Below are 26,132 nucleotides of genomic sequence, written 5' to 3' on the forward strand. Positions count from 1 at the left end.
TAGAAAACTTTAATATGCTATGGTGCAGTATTCCCTCATCTTTACTCCTGCTCAGTTTTACCTCAGTGTATATGTAGCAGTTTGAAAAATGCTGCTTCTGTACTCTATCAAGAATAACTTCTTTTAATTGTGGGATAAGCAGGGATTTAATGGAGAAATGGTTGGTAACTTTTCATTGACATTTCCCAAGGCAACTAGAGGTAAAGTTGTAAGCATCAGCGGATATTTTCCAACCAGGGAAGCAAGAGTCATGTCACAGTCAGCTAACAAAACGCTCTACATAATATTTAAAACTGCTTTTCTCAGCAGATCTGTGTATTTTTAAAATATAAAAATAGTCATTGTGTTGTCTTACATCAACAAAGACGTGCTAAAAGCTTAATTACGTGTCTCATAAAAAAAGAAGATAGGCTGGATGTTAACCTAACTTTATTTTTATCCCAAGTGTTCTGGAGAGCTACAGAAGCTTTTTGCCCCTGAGTTCATGAGAAATGTTATCATCAATGTTACAATGCAAATTAGATTCACATAGGAAAAAGATAAAGAAAAAAATGGCATTGTGTCAAAAAGTGTCAAGACAAATGTTTCAAAAATAAAAGGCACACTATTTTGCTTATCTTTGGCTACAATGTTTTTATAAAGCAAAACAAATATAGCAAACAAAATTACAAAATTTTTATTTTAGAAATGTAACATAAATATATGTGCATATATATGTATGTACATGTGCATATATGTTACCTTTTTTCCCTCAAAAGGTAATATGATAATCATCAAAACTAATACTGATTTATAGGATCATTTAAAGAACAACTATATAGTTTTTCAATATATATCTCAAAAGTTTCTAGTTATAGTAAATATGCCTTGGGGGTGTATTGCAGAGTAAACAAAATGTAACCAAAACATTTCTTCAAACCTTAATAATCTGACATTGTTCTGGCAGAATTCAGAGTTTTTACCTGACTTTCAAAATGCAAATATATATTGGATTTAGCTAATTTTCTATTCAAATTCTTTTTCACCCTGGAAAGGATTTCCTCATTTCCTCTAAATTTTAAAAAGAACCTCAAACAAAACAGAAACATAATTTAAACTGGAGTTAAACAATCTTTCCATATGCTTTGTTTGACACGTAACAATAACGCTGAGTTGAAAATACTATTAAGTGATTTGCATAAGCATGTGAAGTTTGAACACCCCAGTGAGATGCTCATATGAATACCGAATCTTTTAAAAAAAAGAGAGAGAAATTACCCAAAATAAAATGAAGCTAGGTGCTCATTAAAACAGAAACAGAAATAAGCAACAAGATATACGTATTCCCTCACTTATCGCTGTTATTACATTCTAGGTGAAAATCCTCCAAGTAGGAACCTTACATTTATTTTAGTTTTTATATATATATATATATATATATATTTTAAGGCTTTATAAACCCTTCCCACACACTTAAAAACTGTTCCCAGTCCCTTATTAACCTTTCCCACTCTCTTATTAACCTTTTCCACACTTTTATAAACACTTCTTATGTTCTTAAACATATGCTACACTCTTAAACCTATGTAACTTTAACAACATACATATACAGTACTGCAAAATCCCACGGTATAGCAAAAAATCCGCGATAATAATTAAATATAATATTGTTAAAAATCCCACGATACAGTGAGGCCGCAATAAGTGAATCGTGATATAGAGAGGGACTACTGTATTCATTCAAAGGAAATTGCACTGACTGTTTTCTCACCCAATATTAGTCTAAAAGCACATTTCAATTCTGTGGCTAATCTCTTCTAGAAGGCTCAGGTCATTTAATTAAAATGATCTGAACTAAGAAAAGGAAATGTGCTTCAAGTCCTGAACTCTGGCAAAGAAGCACCACCGGACTTATACCTTCAATTTCTTCTCTGTCCAGTTTTAAAGTCTTCAGTAATCTCATGAAAAAGCAAGTAAATCTAAAAGGCTATCTTCTGTTCAACTCCTTAATAAATATTCTCTTCACAAAATGTATTTGTTTTTGCTCTGCACTTTAGTCTATGTGGACATTAAATTCCTCCTCTTCTTTTCAATCTGTAATTCTCTGTTCTTTAGGAATGTAATATGCATAGAAGTGAAATAGAAATATGCATGTGGTAAAATAATAACATTCTGAATTTTACTACTATGAACATCTGATTAAAATTCTGCAAAACTGTAGTTTATTAAAAGCATGAAGACATTGTACGATGCCATTTGTAGTATTTTATTACTTTTCATAATTTTTGCAGATTTTTGAGTGAGATAAAAAAAAATGACTGGACAGTCAAGTCAAACTCACAGAAAATGAAGATCTTACCAAGTATGCATCACTACTAAAAATTTCAGGGGTACAATTACTCTTGTATACTAGGTGAATCAGGGAGAGGTTGGAGGCCACAAACACAGCTTCCTGGGTCATCTGATCCCCATATCTGATCTACCCCTGTCACAGATTTACACATGAGGTCTAAGTAATATATATGATTCACATCAGTTATACATAAAAGTCCATTTGGGTCACAAAACATCTTCATATTGTACTTAGATAGTGACAAAGCTTGCCTGATATTTTCCAGAGAATCAGGCCCATAGATTAACAGATCCCTGTTTTGTTCACCATTCTACGTTACCAGATGTAACCTGCTGTGTAACCATTCTGTATTTAAGAACTCCACTAGCAAGAACTTAACTAGTAGTAGGAGGTCTATTATTAGCATCTTTGTAAGGAGATTTGATTGGGTCACATGTGCTTTTATTTGAAAACACGCCACTTAGCCAGTTTTTATCACAGACAAAACTTACATCAACAAGTGCCAATGACAGTTTTAATTCTTTCTTCACACAAAAATGTATTTCTGAAGAAATTCCAATTTTTAATCATGTATCACTGTGTCACAAAATAATTTTAAAAACTAAGTACTGGGATTTTTATTAATCTATCATTAATAATAGTGATTGAGTCATGACTTAGTCATCACTATTTCTAAACAAGGACTGGTGGAGAGCTTGTTTGTGGTGTTAGTTCTTTAGTATTATTTAAAACTAGAAATGGAACTCCATTTACCTTTATGAAGTTTTGAAATAAAATCATTTTACGGTTCAAGGTAAAAAAGACTGCTAATACTATATAGAGATAATTAAATTATGCCCCTATAATATCTTCCAGTTTAATTGTGTTATACTTTGAATATTTGACCACTTGACAGTTTGAGTAATTTTTTATTTAAAAGGGGTTTTAAAATTGTTAGTAAAATATGTACAAATACTTGTATTGTAACATATAGAATGGTCCAGAATTATATATCTATAAATCCTATTATCTCTTCTTCCCATTCTCAGGTACAAGAGGTAACCCAATTTAAGCATTTTAAGTTCTTTTTAAAAATTATATATTGAAGTATATAATATATAATTTTAGACTAAACTCCATTGTCTCATTTTGAAAGATGAAGAATTTAGTATTTTTATCTCTTACTTTCTTTCTCCATCAATTATGATTTTTATTAAATATACTATTATACCTAGCATTTCCTTTACAACTTTAAATAATGTTTTCTTCTTTATTTCTTAACTCATCAACACTAGATATTCTATATTGACCCACTGATATAAAATTAAAAGATAAAGAAATTATTGTGCTTGCATTTTAATTTTTTCCCTTATCTCATAGTTTTTGTAATTATATAATTTGAAAAATTTTAAAGAATATCACTGAATTTATTCTAATTAAGTCTTAAGTGCACTGTTTTTATATTAATTATTTCATGTCCAACATCAGTATACAAGCTATTATGATTAAGTCAGTCTTTTATACAGAAGGGAATAAAATCTTGTTACTGAATCCTGCTGCTTGAAAGTGACTATCTCTGGCTTTGAGATTCATATAACTTCATTTAGCCTTGTTATAGCCTTTCTTTGATTCTTTTTGATAATGCTCACCAGGCACTGATTTTTATATTTCATGTTGTTCTTTTTTATGTATTTCTTTTTCTGTTACTGCTATTTATTTAGACAAACGATCATATTTATGATAACAAGATAACACGTTTTGTTTTTGCATGTTTAAAAGTATTTTCTTTCTTTCAACATTTGCCTGTCGAATCCTGATTCAAATAATTTTCCTCAGAAATTGGAACTTGTAGCATTTTATTTTGTTTTCTATCATTCAGCGTTACTAATTATTTCAATTTCATTCTCATTTCTTCATAGGTGATTTTTTTTTTCAAGAAGAATAAGGATGATTGATATAAAAAGCTGGACACTATAAATTTGTTTCCAATGTATCTTTCCCTTGAACAGGAGTGCGGAGTCTGGGCTTTGTGTTAGTTTTATTAAGAAAATGTAGCAAAACCACCAAATCAATTGTGTTGACAGGAATGTTTGTACCAGGGGTGATTTGATGGTGAATACCTAGCTGGAAGGGCCCCTCTTTCACTTAATGTAGGAGATCTAGTTGTTCAGAGCCCAGTTTTAAAAATTAGCATGATAATCACATCAAGGACCACTCATCATTGCTGTATTTGTAAATCCAGCTTGCAGATTCTCTGCATTTCCCTTTAGAATGACCACACTGAGGCCAGTGTTCTGGGCTGTTGTTTGCCTTATCTGTGTCTGCTGTCAACCCACTCTCATTGGTTTTACATAATCCAGATTTTTTCAAACATTTAGGTATACTGCTATCTTATTTTCTTAATTTCAAAAATGATTTTTATTTTTCTTAATTTTGTTTTGTCATCTTATTAAATTGCAGGAAAAGGGAAGGGAAATGTTGAATGCATCAGACATTTTCAACTCATTTGAAATTGCTGTATTTTTACTACGAATTTCATAAAATAAAATATAGGAGGGTTGTTGCTCTATATTTGTGTAATTACAGATAAGAATCTAGGTATTTCAATACTATATTTAGTTTCTTTATACTTAAGAGTAATACATTTCCTTTTTATTATAATTATTGCTTTTTTTTCCTGTGGTAGGTAGGATTTTAATATGGCCCTCAGGATTCCTGCCCCGTGAACACACATCTTTTCTGGGTTTCAATTATGCATTAATCTGTGTTCTACTATGAAGTTGCTTTGCAGTTGCAATTATGATCCCAAATTCATTTACCCTAAGATTATCTCATTAGGCTCAACTTAATTTCATAAGCTCTTTAAAAACAGTTTTCTCTGGCTTGTGTAAGAAGTCATAAATTTGAAAAATGAGGGGGGTTTGACACATGAGAAAGTCTCAGTTGCTGGCAGTGAAGATGGTGAAGCTACCTGAGAAGGAAGGCAGTAGCCTCCAGTAGCTGAGAGAGGTCTCCGACAGACAGCCAAAAAAGGAAACAGGTATCTCAGTCCTACAACCATAAGGAGCTGAATTCAGCCAACAATATGAATTAACTTAGAAACAGATTTTTCAGTCTGACTGACACTTTGATTTCAGCTTCGTCTGAAATCAAGCCACTTTCTGCCTGACTTTGGACTGAAGGACATCTGACTAATAATTGTGTGTCATTTTAAGCCATTTAGGTTTGGGATGATATTTTAAGCAGAAATAAAAAACTTTTGCATTTTCTCACCTTTCTACATTTGTTATTTTAAACTTTAGATATTTCTTTTACATCCTCATGTCATTGTTTCTGATTTAAAAACTACTTGTGATGCCATTTATTTTATCTCTTAAAGGTGTATTTTTCATTGTTGTTCTTTTTTTTGACAATTACCCAAAGTTTATTTGAAATTACTCATAAATTCCTTCTGGGAAATACGATACCCCCTTCTTCTGAGAAAACAGCACTTCGTATCCCATATACAGTATATTTTATTCTGCCAAATTTTATGTTGCTGAGATTAAAAGATATTCCTTTATCCATCTTTTTGCTTCCATAGAAATTTCAATAATGTCTTATACATAGGAAATAAACAAATCACATATTTAATCAAATTGTGATATTACAGGGACAAACACTGTAACAAGTTAAACATACTCCTTCAAAGGAAGAAAATATTTTAGTAGAAAATATCACATCGTTGAGTCTAAAATAAAGGAATACTAATAAAGGTTTAGTTTTACAGATTCAAATTATCAAAGGTTTCATTATGTGAACAACAAAAATAACAAGAATTTTGTCATATAATTATACAACATTTTGTAATTTGAGAAACATTATCATATTTGTTTTATTTTGATGTTTAAAATTCTAAAATGTAGGAAGACGACATTTAATACATGAGGACACCAAGTTCTTCATAATCTGGTGTATAGTCACGCAGAAAACTGTTAGTGAATCTTAGACTCCTGATCAATGATCAACCTTGTGACTTTAATTTTTCCTCATAACATCTTGTATTCACCTGTTATGCTAAATTTCTGCTAGATAATGCTTGTGTCTTAGTGTCCTATTGTGGCTATGACAAATTACTACAAATTTAATGCCTTAAAAAAAAAACGCAGTTATCTAACAGTTTTAAATCTCAGAGGACCTAAAATCAAGGTGTCAGCAAGGCTGCGTTCCTCCTGGAGACTCCAGGGAGGATTCCACTTCTTTATATTTTCCAACTTTAAGAGGCAACCTTCATTCCTTAGGTCATAACCCTTTCTTCTGTCTTCAAAGCCAACAGCAGCAGGAGCCTAGTATATTTATGTATCTCTCTCTCTCTACCTATCTATCTAAATTAGGCCTTTTTAGTAATTCATCTGTAGACAGTTGTACTGCTCTATCAGTGGTAAGTTGGTTTGCAACAGAAAGTAACAATAAAATAATACTGACTCAATCTCAGTTGGTTTCATTAAGAAAATGTAGCAAAACCACCAAATCAATTAAGGGAACAAGTTAATTCTTTTATAATTAGCTACTGAAAGTATTTATAATGATTTATATAAATATAGACAAAATAATTATTACGTGCATTTTATATATTTATTTTTAATTTCTTAAAACATACATGTGTGGACCATTGATGCAGAGTGAATACAAATATATGAATCAAGTCAACAAATTAACACAAATAAAATATGGTATTCATTTTATAAAATATAAGATACAAAGTACATTATAAAATGTCTTCGACCTTCAGAAATGTATTTGATATTTGTACATTACCCAAATGAAATGTCCTAATATTTATTTAAAAGACATTTATTCATATATTAAACAAGTCTAATTCAAAATGTTTCTGGTGTTTATTTTTAAGCAATTATGCCACTTGATCAGCATTTTTAAAAAAGAGTGTTTGTCTAGGTTTACAAGATAAAATAGTGTTTGGACCAGTGTACATAATCTCAGATGAGAACTGTATACAATATGTAGAATTCTGCCTTTTAACTTTAGGGTAGGATAAGGAAAAGAAAAAAATGATATTTATAGAGTGATAAGAATCATATATGCTCTTATATAAGGGTTTTATTCTCTATTATACAAGTGGGGAAAGGAACATGAAGGGTCACACAACAGCAAATCATGAAGCCAAAATGCCTTTCTTGAAATATTCCCAAATTCATAATTTTCCCATTATAAACACTGCCTTCCTATAGATTTGATAATAGTGATGTAAATGTATAGGGGGAACTAATGTTGAAAGCATGTCACAACAGACATTGGACAATTCCTTGGTATACCTTTAATTTCAACTTTATTTGTGAAAGTAATGTACTCAACTAAAAATGAAAATCCAGCCTCCTCAAGACATTTCACATTTTTTTAGAACAAAGTGGTAATACATACAGTTCTTTAAGTATGTTCAGAGTTCTCAGGAGACTTCTGAAATCCCCTCGGAAAGCTCTACAGCTATTGTTAGATATTACTTTAACCTCCGGCACTGCGCCTTACATGGGCTATGGGCCTGTCCCTTCAAATAAATGAGAGAGCTGTACACTTCAGCCTGAGTTTTCTTCTAGATTGGATTATGCAAGAGTCTATGCAATCTTTGCGATTGTTTAAGTCAAAACCTATGTAATGTACAATACTTATTTTTTAAAAATAAAACAAAGCAAAATAATTTCAATACCAATAATTTTAAATAGATCTGATTTTACTAAATTAATGAGTAGGACAAAAAAATAACGTTTTTTTTTCTGTCTTTTATTACTTTTTCATATTCTTGTTTCCTCTTTATTTCTAAATTCTCCCAACTGTCAATTTTGCTTGATAGTTTTAAAAATGAACACATTTTTGTTTAATCAATTAAAAGAAATCCTTAGACAAAATGGTAATTGCATTAAAAATGTGGGAAAATCAATGCATGTTTTGCTTTACAAGTGAAATTCACATAACATAAAATTCACCATAATAAAGTGAACAATTCAGTGACATTCATACATCCCCAATCATATGCTACTACTCTATCTAGTTCCAAAACATTTTATCACCCCAAAATAAACCCTAAAGCCTTTTAACAGTCACTCTAATTTCCTCCTGCACTCAACCCCAGGCAACTCTGCTTTGTATCTCTGTGGATTTGCTATTCTAGATATTTTACATAAATGAATAATATGAAATGTGAGCTTTCATGTCTGCCTATTTTCACTTAACATAATGTTTTTGAAGTACACCCAAGTTGCATGCTCATTTTCAAGGCTGAGTAATATCTCATTGTATATGTGTAACACAATTTGTTGATATATCACTGATGGGCATTTGGGTTATCCACCTTTTGACCATTCTGAGTAGTGTTGCTATAATTGTTGGTGTACAAGTATTTGTTAGAATATTTGTTTTCAGATAATTTGGATATATACTTAGGAATGGAATCGCTAGGTCACAAAGCAATTATATGTTTAATTTTTGAAGATTCGAAAAGCTGTCTCAGCGGTGGCTGCACCATTTTACATTGCCAACAGCAATTAATGTGAGTTCCAATTTCTTTACATCTTTGACAATATTTTTTTTTCATTTTAGCCATCCTGTAAGTGTGAAATAGCATCTAATTGTGATTTTGATATGCATTTCCCTGGTTCATTCTGTCACACTTGCATTTTTGAATGATTATTTGACTTAGAAGGCCAGCATCTAACTCTGGGTGTTTCCTCTTCAGCAAGAGTTCTCACATTGCAACAGTAGTTCTGGGCCCTTTTCCTTTGTCATTCCAAGTTACAAGTTGGTTTCAGAGAGAGGAGAGAAGGCATGTGGATGGTTGTGGGAACCACTACGGCTTCAAAGCCCCATCTCACAAATAGGCGCTGATATCTTTTGCAAAAGTTACCATGAGTATCATTTCCATGTTTTTGCAAGGGACAAACCTGGTTTGCACATAGGGAAGCCACCAGTATGGTTTCCCACCAGATGTTAATAAATGCTTCACATTCTCTTTAATTCAAATGCAATTTGCCAAACAGGACTTATTTTCAACCGTAAGCAAAATTGCCTGATAAGACTATTGGTATTCCACTTTCATTGTATGTTTAAGAAAGAGAGGTATAACATTTCACAAAGGTTAAATGCCTCCCCAGAGAAGGAAAAAAAAATTTTTTTAACCCTTTACTCACAATTTCTTTATTATATAATACATTGTAAATCTTTTGTAAATACATATAAAGTATTTTTGACATAAGATAAAATAATAAAATATTCATATAATTTAATATTGCATTTACCACAAACTACTATTATAACATTCCTTATATATTATTTTCACACTATACTTATACAATAGAGCTCATTAAAATATTACCAAACCACAAGTATTTTATGTGTTAAAAATCATATACTACATAAAAATTCACCAGATTGATTTTATCCCTTTTATTGGTTGTATTGATTTACTTGTACATGTTCAGAGAGCTTTGGAATGTTTGGAACAATCTAGTTACTTACTGGGCCATAGATATAAACATATGATTGGAAAATCCACATGATGGTAAGTTTTGTTAAAAATTTTAAATGTACCTCATTTTTTATATTTCAAATTTAAATTTAAAAATGCCTCTTCTTAAAGTAAAACATGCTAGTAAGAAAAAAAGGAAAAATACCATGTAATGGAGAATAAAACTATAATTCTTTTTATTTTACCTTAACAGAAATATCTTTAACATTCTGTGTATTTTCTGGCATTTTTTCCATAGATGCAGAGACATTTGAGAAGAGCTCTATAGATGTATTTTGTGGCATTTATTGCTATAGATACAGATATAATAGGATATGTTGCAAAATTATTAGCATGTTATTTTTAAATACTATTATATCAATATTTCTAATATTTTACTACTTTTAGCATTATTGGTAGCAGCTGAATAAGTATTTTCTTATGAAACTGTATCCTAATTCTTAACTTCTGGCCAATCAAGTTATTTTTTTAAATACAAGTTTCAATATTTCTTATACTTGAGTTTCCATTGCTTTCCCTGTACTACCTAAGATATTTCTGAGATTTCTGTTAGCAAATTTTTAAGGCCTTCTATCATGTATGAAAGTTAATCACTGCCATCCAGTGCCAATTCAATTTGACAGCATTCATGAGCACTTACAATGCATGAGACACTTTCAATTCAGCACTTAAGAAAATGAACTGAATGGTCAAAAAAAGTTTTAGATATAACACATACAGATTGAAAATACTTTTATATTAGAACTAGAATGAAATTCTTGCCCACAAAGAGAAGCTTGAGTTAATGGCATTTAAAGAATGAGAGGCCTTGGGGAAAGATATTGTTCCGATCTGATATACCATTAAGAGATTAGATTCTTTTAAAGCTGCCAGGAGAGAAGTCCAAATGATACACATTCATGATACTAATGGGAAAAGAAATTTAAAAAGAGTCTTCCACAAGTTCACTCAGGATAATGTCGTTGATTAAATAATGAGGAGAAGGAAATTACACATTGAAGTGTGATACCATTCAGTTGAATATCTTAACCGTCTCTGAAGAAATATATTTGCTAACATTCTAATAACACTCACTGCATACTGTCTTCCAAAAGCTAAATTGATTCAGGAAATAGAGATGGTGATTGAGTTGTAATTCTTTGAGGATATTACTTCTATGCAAGATAGAAAGCATACTTAGATTTTTCAAAAGTCATTGAAAATAGTTTGTGATAGAAGCAACCCTCAGGAATTCAAAGAATTTTAAGCCTGTGGAAACAGTCATAGTTGTAATATATTCACTTACGAAGAAATATAAAACTAGGAACAGGAGTATTGAAACAATTCAAAAGAATAATGAATTTACTTGTAGTAGGGAAAACACTTAACAGGCAATTCTAAACATATATTTTATTTAATACCAACTAAATTCTTTTTAAAAGATAGCAATGAAAACATTGAAAATTAGAAGAAACTTTAGATACCATCAGCATCTTTATCTGGGGAGACAAAAGCATATGAATATTGAGTGAATTATCCAGTCACACATCTAGTAGGTGGATATATAAATTAAGATTATTTCAACTTCCAATAAGAGAAACTCAAATAATGTTGGCATGTGTGTGTGTGTGTGTGTGTTTGTTTGTTTATTTATTTATTTCCCCTTCCAAATGACATAGGTAATCAACCCTGGGATGATGCAGTAATTCAATGGTGCTATTAAGGAACAGAAACTCTGGTTCTCTGCTAGCTTTACCATCTAGGCCTTCTCTGTCAAACTGACAGCCTCACAATTGAAAAATGGATTCTGCCTTCCTAAGACACACAATTACACAATAGTAGGAAACAAACATTGTGGTTAAGAAAAAGAAAGAAAATTTTTCTTCTAATGAGACTTTACTTTTTTTTCCCAGGGATATCCCTCTCAGAGATATCTGTTTATAATTCAGTTAGTGAAGACTGTCACATGGCCACTTTTATTTACTAAGAAAACTGTTACAGCTCCATGTAGGTAGAGCATATATTGAATTATATGTCAGTGCATTATGTGGTCAGTAGCTTCACCACATCCTTCTACAAATTACTTTTAACATCTTAATTTTTAAATTCTTGCTGACTGCCATTTGTCTTGACATTTATCACTAAGAATTTCTTTTTGAGTGATTTTCAATAAATTGTTGAGGAAGCTTTTGAAGTAACATTGGCATTTCCATAAGTATCACAGATATTATCTTGTATATTTATTTGCATGGAACTTAAGAGGTTTTTTTTCTTTCCAATTTAACATTATTAAAGGAATTTGCTTGCTTTCTATTATTTATTTTTCAAAAGTACTCTACTAGACATGAAATATGATGTAGCACTTTATTTTCACTGCAGAAAAATACAAGAAAGGATTCAATGACTGCTATATTCAACAGCTGCTGTACAAGTAGTGTAGAGCTGGTATAGAAGGTGATGAGTGGGCAGCTCCCATGCCTGGAACTTCAGGATGATGAAAGGAAGGCCGTGTCCTGGAAGTCAGGGTAAACTCTATGTGAAATCAGAGAAGTGGAGGCATGAGAGTTCCCCTCAACCTCCTTGAAGTTACAACAATTTGAACAGCTGTAATTCAATAAATGATTCCCTGCTTACTATACAAACACATCTGAGAGATCTCTTCATTGAAACATCTAAAGATAATCAAGTGGGAGCAAACCATGGAGGCAAGAAGGAAGAAAAACTGCAAGGAGCCAGGAACACAGACCTGAAGCTAGGAGTTCACTGTGGGGCTCAGCCTGGAGAGGGGATAAATCAAGTTTTTGGTGCTCCTTTCAGCCAGGAGGACCAAAGAGACTCAGTGAACATTCCTGTATAAGAGGGCAGTACCAGCTGTGGTTGAGCCCAGTGACCTGGGCAGGGATGAAGCACAGAGGTGCAGCCAGGGTTGTCTGGCAATCACATTCCAGATAGAGAAGCAAAGCTGTAGAGCCTGCCTGCCTCCCCTAAACCACCCAGAGCTTGCCTTCCCTTACCATTGGTGTTGGGGAGGCAGGTACTACAGAAATACATTTTCCCAGAGGGAAAATCCCGCGATACATTGAGGCCGCAATAAGTGAACCGCTATGTAGAGAGGGACTACTGTATCTAGAGCTGTCAATGGAGTATAGAGGCCACATCTGTCAAACCCGCAGCTAATATACTCAATGGTGAAAAACTGAAAGCTTCTCCTCTAAAATCAGGAACAAGGCAAGGATGTCCCCTCTCACTACTCTTATTCAACAAAAGTACTGGAAGTCATACCCAGAACAATTAGGCAAGAGAAAGAAATAAAATGCTTACAAATAGGAATAAAGAAGTTAAAGTATCACTTTCTGCAAATAACATGATTCTTTATATAGAAAATCCTAAAGACACCACTAAAATACAATGATAAACAATAAACAAATAGAGTAAAGCTGGAGGTTACAAAAATCTACTACATTCCTGTATATTAAAAATAAAATTTCAGAAAAAATAAATAAAAAGTTTATTTTCAATTGCAACAAAAAGCAAAATACCTAGAAACAAACTTAACAAAGACGTGGAAGACCGTTATGTTAAAAACTACAAAGCATTATTAAAAGAGATTGAAAAAGACAGTAAAATAGAAAGATATTCCATGTTCATAAATTAGAAGAATCAACATAGTTAAAATGTTTATATTACCTAAAGTAATATGCAAATTTCATGCAATTATCATCAAAATATCAATGACATTTTTAAATAATTAGAACAAAATAATCATCAGACTTGTATGAAACCACAAAAGACTCTGAATAGCCAAAGCAATTCTCAGGAAAAAAAGAATAAAGCTGGATGTATAATACTACCTGACTTCAAATTATAATAGAACAATGATAATTAAAACAGCATGGTACTGGCATAAAAACAGACCCACTGACCAATGAAACAGAATTGACAGTGCAGAAATAAAATCACATGTATATGGGCAAATAATTTCAGACAAAAGAGCCAAAAACACACAATGGAGAAAAGGAAGTATGTCAGCTATCTCCCACGTGGCATAACATTCATTGTTCTCGATTAATGTCTTTATTTGGTCGCTATCAACTTCAACTGGTCTACCCACTGTGGAGCATCATTTAGCAAGAAATTTCTAGCATGAAACTTTGCAAACCACTTTTGACATGTTCAATCAGTCACAACACCTTCTCCATATATTGCACAAATTTTCTTTGCACTTAAGTTGTGTTTTACCATTCTTTAAATAATAAAGAATAATACAAGTATGCCAAAAATGTTGCATATTTTCTTCCATTTTTTAATATTAAAATGGCTACACAAAAATCCACCAATTTTGATAATTTTTTTTAATGCAAGTTGATATAACAGCTGTCACAATACAATCTAACAAAAAATTTTTTCAATGAAGTTAAAGATAGCTATGTGCTACTAGAACCATAAAATGAAACTCTTTGGCAATCCAGTAATATTGAAACTCAGACACAGACAGCAGTGTGGTGGTTAACAGAGGGATGGGGTTGGAGAGGTAGTTTAGGTTAAAGGGGACCAGGTATGTGGTGACAGAAGATGATTTGACTTTGGGTGGTGGACACAGATGAAATATACAGATCTTGTATCATAGACTGCAAATAAATAAATAAATAAATAGATAGATAAGCAGTAAATAAATCTGATACATTCAAGCCTAAAACTAACCAAAGTATATGACCAGGCCTATAAGCTCTATAACTAAGTAGCCTTTAAATATTATGCAAGCTAGTTTACTTAGAATCAGGGAGTCTATAGCTCAAAATAGGGAATTACATATACAGAGAGGGAGGTTGAGATGAATACAGTCCTTGAATGTAGCTTGGTGCTTCTTGACAACCTCTACAAGACTAAAACTACATTTACGTTCTAAATATTCACAGTTACCTAAATCAGCATTTAGGGGCTGATTTCAGCCATGTCAGAAACTCGATATATCACAAATAACACAACAGTACTGACATTTGATAACTGACAGACTACTTGTATTTAACTACTGTGTAAATGGAAATGGATTAATTCAAATTTTAACAATCAATCAAACAGTAAACAGTGAAATTCTTGGCACTTTATATTCTTGCTTTAGGAAAAAAGCTTTTTTTTTGTTAGAAGCAGTGTACTTTTAACTTATTTTATATATGTATAAAATAGGAGTTTTACATACACACACACACACACACACATACACATATAATAAAATTAAATTTTATTCTAAAGATTTTATTTAAAATACCCAAGTCTTCTTTACTGTTTGTAGCCTCCAGTTTCCCAAAGGATCTAGTAGGAAATAAATTATCACAACTATTTAAAATATCATTATTCATAAATAAGAATTTTAAAAATTCTTTGAACATTAATTCTTTGGTATTTCAGCTTTATATTTTTCTGTATTTTGCTTGACTCTTTGATTTATTTAAATATTTATTTTTGAAAACAGTTTCTATTGACCTTCAGATTTTCTGTTAGCATCCTCCACCTAGCACCCAAACACTTTATAATTAAATGTCTTTCTTAAAATGGCAGGTAATATTTCTCAGTAAAGAAGATGCATTCTCTTTAGGTCACTCAATTGAGCATATCAAAGAAATCACCAACTTCTGTTTTTTCTCCATACTGTAACTGCCATAGAAAAGGCTCTTATGTTTCTTATCTGGATCATTGTAACATTTTACTTATTGGTCTCCTTGCCATTTTTAATTATTATTAAATATATTGGGGTGATATTGGTTAATAGGGTCATATTCATGGTGGCCAAGACATGGAGACAACCAAAGTGTCCTTTGATAGAGGATTGGATAAAGAAGATGTGGTAATATATACTATGGAATACTCGACCATAAGAAGAGATAAAATACGGCCATTGCAACAATATGGATTAACCTTGAGAATATTATGCACAGTGAAATAAGTCAGAAAACGCTAAGAACCATATGATTTCGCTCATATGTGGGATATAAAACTGAGACTCAAAGAGAGACAGACAAAAATATGGTGGTTACCAGAGGGTAGGGGGTGTGGGGTGGTAGAGGGCTAAAGGTGCCAAAATATATGATGACAGAAAATGTTTGACTGTGGGTGGTGGGTACACAATGCAGTATACAAATAATGTATCTCCTTGCCTCTAAGTTTGTTTCAGGGCAAAATTTTATGCAGGCCAATGCCAAAAGAACCTTGGTAAAATGAAAAGTCTGTTCTGGCATTGTATCATTTAAAGTCTTTTGATGTTTCCTCTAGTTACATTTCATATGATTGTCAGAGGGCCTATGATTCACTTGGACCATACAATTACTCAATTCTCATCACCTCCACACATACACTTTGTTCTCCTTAACTTCTCTAAATGCAGGGTTTTTTTTTTTTTTTAAGAATATACATGCTGCTATTATTATATTTATACAAATTATTTATTTTTGCTGAAATATCCTCCCACTTCCAATATCCTTTCCTTATTCCTTCATGATCTTTTATATCATTAAAGACCCAGATCAGAAATCCTTTCCCAAACAGTCTTCCTTGGGGTTTTTTGGACGCCCCATCTGTCTTGATATGACACAATAAGAATACCTCAGCCAATGATTATTAGTATCCCTTGCTGTGTGTGTTCTCTCCCTATTTCTTCCTATTGCATGTACATTTACACACACTTGCCCATACATACAGTCACAGACGTATAGACAACCCAGATAGAGGTAAAACTTTTCTTAAAATTTTTTTTTTAATTCCAGCGATTTAACAGAGTGACTATAGTTAATGTTCAATAATTGTCTCTTGAATGATTCTTGATATGACAGCAAGAATCTAGGAAATAGTGATGACCAAGACTAGGAATACCAAATTTCTAAGTAAAACATCCTTTCCCTCTTAAACTCTAATTTTTTATAATCAATAAATAATTTAATGCAGATTATAAATTATACCTATCTTAATCATTGTATCAAAGTAATTATATCAATGTCTTACTTTCTATGAAATACTTGTACAATTTAGATATTTATAATATGGTCTTTTCTCTAAATTCAACTCTGAATAAACCTGTTCTTCACAGATATGTCAATGTACGTTTTCACTCTCAAAATATCTTTGCATTTAAAAAAATAATTATTCTAAAATAATTTTACAATAATTATACAATTTATATAAATTAATCAATTGAAATATTTAAGTTTATTTAAAGCTTACACAGGTGAAAGTAAGGAGATATAATTCAGGAGTACCAAGAGTCTAATATTATTTCATTAGTATTACTATATTTTTTGGAGAAAGGAAAATTCTTAACTTGAAGGACCTAAAGTAATTTACATATAAATAAGAAATATTTATTAAGCAGTCATTTTATACACCAGGCATTGTTCTAAGCCTCGGCATACATCAGTGTATATGTATAAGGCATTTATTAAAACTTTGTTTAATTACTTCATCAACTTGTGGATTAGTATATGTTTTATTTTCTTAGAGTCTCACTCTAAGAGCCCTCATGAAAAAAATATAGTACTTTAATCATGTTTAATAACTACACACTGTGTCTGTGAAGACTATAGTGAACATATTTGGGGCATAGAATCACTTTGGTTCTCTTAAGTCATGCCACATGCATGGTTATTTATCAATTCTGTTCAAGTTGATGTGCTCTTTTTCTAACCTTCAACCCCAGAATAAGCACCATAATACAGATAAAAAAATATATACCTAGGCCCTGGCACAGTGTCTCAGCTTGTTGGAGCATCATCCCAATACACAGTTCAATCCCTGGTCAGGGCACATACAAGAATCAACCAATGAATGCATAAATAAGTGGATAAAATAAATCAGTATTTCTATCTCTCCCACTTTCTCTCCCTCTCTCTCTTTCACTCTCTCTTCCATTTTTTGTCTCCCTCCTCCTTCCTCTCTCTCTAAAAATCAGTAAATTAGAAAAACAAGAAAAATTCACCTGATAAAAAAAGAATTTGCACAAAAACCTTATTCATTTTCTTGTCATACCTTGAGTTATTTGGGAAATATGCCCAATATTTGAGGGGAGGGATTGTTTTAGATCACATTAGTAGAGGCCATTTATCTTATGAATTAACACAAAACATTTACTATTCTTAGAAAATATAAAATTATACCGGATGCCTTTCTAATATAAAGCATATCAAAATCTGATGAAATTTATTATATGTAACAGTCATCCACAAGCTAATTTTGTTTGAAAATTAGAGGTTTTCAAGACCCCAAAGGTTCATCTGAACTAGGCTGAAAACTTTGTTGTCAGGAAACAGGCAAGAAACAGAAGTGAAAGTTTTCAATTCCAATTTACCTAAGGCATGGACATATCTTTTAATATAATGTAAAAATACGTTATGACAATTTTACAGATCAAAAGGGTAAGAAAACATTTTTGTTTGAAGTTGGTTGTCACAAATATTGTATTTTTCCTAGGTAAGGTAAAACAAAGATGATGTATTGGAAAATTTCAACAATAAAAACAGTAACTTTAACATTGCTATAGACTCAAATGCTATTAATCGTTTCCATATTTTTTAATAGAGGCTCAAAGAACTGAAACAAAGGGAATTTGCTCGAAATGTAGCATCTAAATCAAGGAAAGATGAAAGAAAACAGGAAAAGGCACTCCAACGTCTGCACAAGCTGGCTGAACTAAGAAAAGAAACTGTTTGGTGAGTGTGCAATAAAACGTTGTTTTCTTAAAATGTAAAAAAAAAAAAAAAAAAGAAACATATAAATAAAGGGCACAAATTTATTTCTTTTTGTACCCAGAATGACCCACATTTTCATGGCTCTCTGTGGGCTTTAAATAGTTAATCGAATTGAAATTTCATGCAAACATGTGTTTAATGCACATTTCAATAGAAAGTCAAAGTTACTATAATTTTAGTTTATAAAAAATAAATTTCACGTAATTTTTCTATTTAAGCTATTTTATTGAAATTTATTCTATTTCTTAAAGAAATTCAAAATATTTTATTGGAGACCAAAGCACCATATTATGACCTTTGTTATAAATAGAGTTTTAAGAGGAACTATGTAATTTTACATTGGAAAACCTTTTTAAAAGATTATTTTAATTATGTTTTAAAGGGTCAGGAAGACTGTATATTTCAGAGGTAGGTTTTATTGTCAATAACCAGACTGTTAGAACTTTCACAACTGTTACACTTTGACATGTTTCCAATAGACAGCAGCTATAGTGTTAAAATTTAGAATTTACAGTTCAAGCCAGGACAATGGTATGAATAGATGAGCAGATTTATAGTGTCCTTTTCTCCTTCTTCTAATACATAAGCCTCTCTTACTATTGTCTAAAACCAAGCTATTTGTCAAGTTTATTTTGTATAGAATACTGTTAGGTGATATTGATATATTAAAATATTTCTTGGAATGTCAAATTGGGAAAAAGTCAAAATAAAATTTAAACACATTTGGAATCATATATGAAACTGATAAAATAAAATATAACTGCTATTCAATCAGATATTTTTACTCTGTGTGGTAAAATAAAAAGTTATACAAGTGCAAGTTTATATCATAGAGCAGTGATATTCAACTGGTTTGTTGCAAGAATTTAAAAAAACAAAACCCTGACTATTTAATTAGGGGAATGGACCTCTTTTCCCTTAGGTTATCATATTAAGAAATGGCAGCAGCCAGCACATCAGAAGACACTGATGTGAATACCCTGTCTTGAACCATAGACGTATATAGTTGCATCTTACTGACCCTGTCACACAGTAAGGCTGCACCTAATTGATTAGTTCTTGGCAAGGAAATCCTTGTATAGAAATATAAGCACCTGGTCTTTAAAAGTTGTTCTGGAGCAACAAGGGTAGGTAATTACTCTTATTATTTTTTCATAAATCAATCAAAATTATATGTATTTTTTGTCAGATTAGCAAAAAGATATATTTTTAGTGTGCCACAGACTTTTGGTAATTATTTTATATGTGCCATGAGATGAAAAAGGTTGAAAATTGCTGTTATAATCAAAGGACCTACGTAATTTAATGTCCTGGGAGCCGTATTTGCAAATGTAAATTCTAGTATATTAAGAGAACTAGAGTTAATAATAGGACATGTTAAAAAAAAGCAATATTTCTTATCTAAATTACTTTTCTCAGTATGCAGTACATATTTCACATTATACACACACGTACAAACACATGTGCATACACACCCACAGATGATTCTCCCATTATTTTGGTGACTCTAAGGATGTGCAACTAAAATGTAGCATTGCTTTTAAATATAAAATCAGGCAATGAAATTGTCCACTGTGTTGTGTTAGAGAGTAAAAAAGATAATTTAAAAAATTTAGCCAGTTATAATTTCTAAGAAACTAACTTTTTACATGGCATGGACAATTCTTCATAGCCTGATTCTGTCTGGGTGAAGCTGATATTTAGGTAGTTTCTTGTTTATGTGCTAGACAGTATAGTTCTTTTAATCACAACTCATTTCCTTAGTATACTGAAATTCCAAATAAATAGAAATCACAACTTAAGTAAATAGTCTTTTCTCTTAAATTTATCATCTATTTACTGCATATAATTATATCACTTACAATTTCTGGGTATTTTTTAAACATTAAGGATAACAATTCTAAAAACTCAAAGCTCTCATCGAACTAGAATGATCTTTTAGTAAGTTTTTCATTACAACATGATGGCTGGCCTATGTTATGCTTTCAGTAAATGTTGGTAAATTCCAGGTCCTGCCGAAGTCATGGTGGAGGATTTTTCTTCATCGTCTCCATATAGTATTTGTGAATTAAAAATAATTTTATTTTAGAAAATCTTATAGTACTTAAAAATATCACCGAAGAGATCATGGGGGTAAAAAAATCTTGGTTAAAAAGCACTGGTTGAGAGCAGGGACTATTCTTGCCATGGCTGTTAATAGATAGCTATAAAAATAACCTCATGACAGCGCCTCCAAATTACTTCAAACAATAACCAATATCTAAATGAAACATTGGCACTATGGGAGGCAATTGCACTATATGAAAGTAATTCTTTCACAAAGACTTAAAAAACTGAAAAAAAATCTTATAATGACATTGGCATGAAGACTGTGTTTGAATATTTTTTCCTTAAAAGTGCCCTATCTAATATATTTTTTGCTACTTCTTGTAGTGCTCCTGGAAGCGGTCCCATGTTCAAGTCAACAACTGTTACTGTGAGAGAAAATTGTAATGAAATTTCCCAAAGAGTTGTTGTAGATTCAGTTAATAAGCAGGAAGATTTCAAATATACTTTGATTCATAGTGAAGAGAATGCTAAAGATGTTACCACTGTTGCTGCAGATCCAGAAAGTGCAAATAATTACACAAAAAATAACCAACTTGGAGATCAAGCCCAGGGAATTCACAGACACAAAATTGGCTTTTCTTTTGCATTTCCAAAGAAAGCATCCTTGAAGCTGGAGTCCTCCGCTGCAGCCTTCTGTGAATGCAATGATGAAGCCTCTGTGGAAAAAGGATTAAGTAGAAAAAGTAGATTTGTCCCTGGTGCTTGTCATCTTCAACTATCTTCACCAACAGATGTGCTTTTGAGTTCTGAAAAGAAAGTTAACTCGTTTTATCCACCAGAGGGAATGTGTACTTACAAAGAAACTGATGAAACTCAAGAGGTGAAAAACATTTCTAGTGAAAAAGATACATTATTATTACCTTCATTTTGCCAAGTTCCACTCCCTTTATCTTCTGATGCAGACAGTAGTCAAAATTCTGTACCATTAACAGATCGATTACCACTGGAAGATGTTATTAATGAAGACATACCTGTGAGTGGTAACAGTTCTGAGTTGTTAGGGAGTAAATGCACAGTTCTTGATAGGGCTGATGACTGCATGCCTTTGCCAGCTACCCTGGAGGAAAATGCTAAGGACAATGATGCATCCACAGGTGAAGTTGAAAATAAAAACTATGTTTCTGAGATGTTGGCCCCTTCAAATTCTGAAGAGGATAATATAACCTTACATAAAAAGATGGATTTCTATAAAAGACCCTGTGAGCCATTTGCACCTGTACTTAACAAAGATGGATCCACAGTTCTTCAGTGGCCATCAGAAATGCTAATTTTCACAACTACCCAGCCATCAATTTCCTACAGCTGCAATCCTCTCTGTTTTGACTTTAAGTCCACTAAATTAAACAACAATCTTGATAAAAACAAGCTGCCCTTAAATGACCTTTATTCTCAGCAGAAGGGAGAAGACATTTGCAAGAGACCAGTTTTGGATTGCAAGGACAGACCTATTGCAGGACTCACAAATGATGACATTGGAGGCAGCAGAAATGAATCCACCCAAGTCACTCCTCTATTGGCTGAAGATACTATCTCCAATAGTTATGACTCTGAAAGAAGTGAGGATACGGGTCAGAGGTATAAAAATATTCCCTGTAGGATCAGAAAAACAAAAAGATATAATTGTATTAAAAAGCAAATAAAACATGATACTCATGAGAAATACAACAAAACAAGATTGAAAGATACGTACGAACACTGGTTCCATAAAAGTAAAAGAAAGAAAAAACGAAGAAAGTTATGTCACCATCATCATGGGAAGAAAACCAAAGAATCAAAAGCTCACTTCAAAATGGAAACAGAAAATAGTTGCAGTGATACGACTAAGAAAAATTTACTGGAGACAATTTCAGAAAAGCAGGATTTGGCTGTAGAGCAATTATTGGACTCACATCAATTACCTGATAAAAAGCCCAAGTCAGCATTTATGTACTTATGTGAAAATGAAGAAATGTGTAAAACCTGGAACACTAAATACAATAATAATGATGATATCAGTTCTAAAAATCACTGTATAAAGAACTCAACTGTTTTAAATGAACGATCGGATCCAACAATGATGCATTCTGGGAAACGTTATTTATCATACTCCAGAAGTAGCTGTAGTTGTAAAGCCAAAATGTCCAGCTGTAGTCAGGATCACAGATGCATAGTTCTTCAAAATGACATAAAATGCATGCGTCAAAATCAGGCTGTTAAGAGAGGTTATAATTCTCTCATTAATGAATCAGAAATATTTTATCGAAAACGTAAACAACATTCATATTCTTATTCCTCAGATGAAAGTTTAACTCAACAAAATTATTTACCAGAAGAATTTTGGGGACCACCACATGCTCCTGCTCCTTGTAAGCCTAAAAGGAAACGGAGGAGAAAAAGAAGCAGATTCCACAGCAGATTTGAAGCTTTGGAACTCAAAGAGAATACAGATTATCCCATGAAAGGCAATTCTTCCTTATGTCACCAGGATGAGTTAATAAGTGAAAACAAAAAAGAGGAACTAAAACCACAAGAAACTGAAAATGTCGAAAGGAGCTCAGAACAAACAGGCCAAGTAGAAAACGAACTGACTCTACACCCTAGCAGTCCCCTTCCTTCTAGAACCAATGGTGAAAATGAGCATTTATTAATGGGCACCACTGCTGCTGGTGCATTGCCAGAGATTTCTGATGAACCCACCACATCTCTCTGTGTAGCTAGTGCCCCCCCAAAAGAAGAAATGAACAATACGTTGCTTGAACACAAAGCAAAAAACAATATAGGTATTAATGAAAAGCAAATTGCTTCCAAGGTGCCTAATGTTGAAAAGAACTTAAGACAGTCACAGCCTAAATCGTACCTTTGCCGCTATGAACTGGCTGAAGCCCTTCCACAAGGAAAGGTGAATGAGGCATCAACTGAGTGGCTGCGTTTTAATTCAGGAATTCTTAACGCACAACCACCGTTACCATTCAAAGAAGCACATGTCAGTGGTCATACCTTTGTAACGACAGAGCATATCCTTGCTCCATTGGCTTTACCGGAGCAAGCATTACTGATCCCAATCGAAAACCATGACAAATTCAAAAATCTCCCCTGTGAGGTCTACCAGCACATCATACCGCAGAACATGCTGGCCAGCAAGGTCAAGTTTGCCTTTCCTCCAGCTGCCCTCGCGCCCCCCAGCACAGCTCTGCAGCCTTTGCCTTTGCAGCAGCCCTTGTGTTCTACCTCTGTAACCGCGATCCCCCACTCTGCAGCCCCTGCAGCTGCTGCAGGAACCTTTAAAATGTTTCAGCCACACCACCAGTTTCTGGCCCAAGTCCCAGCTCTCGCCAGAGCATCCTTACCTCAGATCTCAATAGGACCAGTTGGACCGAGGCTTTGTCCTGGGAATCAGCCAACTTTTGTTGCTACTCCTCAGATGCCCATCATTCCAGCTTCAGTTCTCCACCCGAGCCATCTGGCTTTCCCGCCTTTACCCCATACACTCTTCCCTTCTCTGCTTTCCCCCCACCCTACCGTCATCCCCCTACAGCCCCTCTTCTAGTCACCACCATAAAAGGGAAAGAAAATACTCGAAAACTATTGCTGTGTGCGTAAATGCTCATCTAAGTGGAACTTTGCCTATTTGAATGGTGGGGAGAAACTAGCCTAAACATGGCCTCCCTGATATGAAATCATTTACTGTAAGTCTAATGATGCAAATAAATTTTTAATTTCCAATATATACTATTATTAAGGCACTGAGTAGTTTCAAAATCAATACAATATATACTGTATATTAAATTGATGTCTTAAGAGTATGTATAATGTACATAAAATATATTTATAGTACTGTAATTTATGTTGTAAAGTATGCTCTTTGGTTTTTTTAAATCTTTGTGTATTTGCACCTATTTAATGTTTAGACAAAGCTAATGGCACTATGTTTTGTACCATGTTCCTTGAAACTGTAAATTCAGTGAAAAATATCTCTTGCAATAAATTTTTGTTAAATATTTAAGTAAATAAAACCTTGTTTTAGTTGGTTTTACTATTTGGGGAATGTATGCTAACAATAGGTTTTGAATTTATACTGTTTCTTCTATCCATATGTATCTATGAAACTCAGAGATCCTGCAAAATATATTTAGAGTTCTATCAGGACTTAAATTATGATACCTGCTTTCAGAATAAGTATAAGAGATCCATTTGTTTTTCTGTTTGTTCTAATGTTCCTTATACTCAGAGGTTACTAAGTTTTCTGAACAATTGGCCCTCTAGACAATAAATTAATAAATCACTATCCATTATGCAACATCTTGGAAAGAATGACGTAAACACAATCTGTATCAAGATAGACTCTTAATTGAGAACCTGGAAGTGGGAAGGAGCACATATAAGTAGCTTTGCCTTCTGCAAATATTTCTAGTGATCATGTTTGTATCCTATTGCTAAATCACCCAGGAACAATTTGAAAGTCTTCACAATGCACTTCCAGATTCTGCTTTATTTTTAATATTTGCATTTTTATTCATTCAAATGTTTCTGTTTGTACTGAGGAATATAGTTATTCAATAGAAAACTAGGAAACATCACACTCTTCCCAAGAGAGGTTTTCCATGTCTACCTGTCCCAGTCTATGCCACTTAGTGAGACAAAATCTACATTCCTGGTAGAAAGGGTTCACCTCACCATATGCAAATCATAAAGGATTATAGCTGCCTGGCAATGAATCCTGGCACCAAGAGTTTAACTGAATCCTTCTAAAGAAAAAGCAACATTTAGGTGATGCTAGACTAAGGAAGTGCTTTTTCTTATATTCATCATAGAAACTGCGTTACCCTAAATAATATTGAGCATAGATTATATTCCTGTGTCAAAATTATTTATATTTAATTGTATTTTAAGTAGAGAAATAAGGGGGGAAATCTAAGGTCATTTACTTTATTGATTATGTGCCATAGTAATTATTTGTTTAAATGTTTCCTAAAAAAATGGTTGTGAAAGAATGAATATACCATTTTGTCATTGACAAATAGAAAATAAAAACGATGAGAGAAGCTATTTCATTTCAAATGCTCTAAGATAACATGTTCCAAAAATGGGAACTAGAATTGGAACAGATGATTTTTCCCCAAGCAAAATGTTTGAAACTGTCTTTGAAAATTGACGATAATATCTACTGGGGACTGCTGACCCAGTTTGCTTTAATCTCAGAGCAGAATTGTTGCTTCCGCTTTTTACAGTCAAACCAAATGTTTGACTTTAAATATGCGGATTTTATCTCTGGTTTTTGTTATCTTCTCTCAGCCTACTTGTTTACCCCTTACCTCTTATTCTTATTCTTTAATCCCTTTCCCCTTTGTATTTGTGTTTTTAATTTCATTGTAGACACCATTTGTGTGATGTGTATCTTCTCCTCTTTTTTTCTTCATGCTATCATTTCTTTCATTTATTAATTTTTTTTGATTCTGTTGCTCCCCTATATTCCTTTTGGTTAAATGATATGACTAGCCATGCTTGA

The 26,132-nt window shown here is 32.7% G+C and overlaps 1 protein-coding gene across 1 annotated transcript in view; it reads left to right on the forward strand.

Moving 5' to 3' along the window:
- The window catches only part of ZNF804A (zinc finger protein 804A), a 238,587-nt gene extending 214,344 nt beyond the window's left edge, over nucleotides 1-24,243 (forward strand). Inside the window, exons 3-4 of the mRNA XM_090268236.1 lie at nucleotides 18,369-18,499; nucleotides 20,972-24,243. Of these exons, the coding sequence (XP_090124362.1) occupies nucleotides 18,369-18,499; nucleotides 20,972-24,173 (3,333 nt within the window). The 3' untranslated portion in view covers nucleotides 24,174-24,243. The remainder of the gene's footprint in view (nucleotides 1-18,368; nucleotides 18,500-20,971) is intronic.
- Nucleotides 24,244-26,132: the final 1,889 nt, after the last annotated feature.

This window comes from Furipterus horrens, unplaced genomic scaffold, assembly GCF_987537825.1.
Source record: "Furipterus horrens unplaced genomic scaffold, mFurHor1.1.pri manual_scaffold_1, whole genome shotgun sequence".
NCBI lineage: Eukaryota > Metazoa > Chordata > Mammalia > Chiroptera > Furipteridae > Furipterus > Furipterus horrens.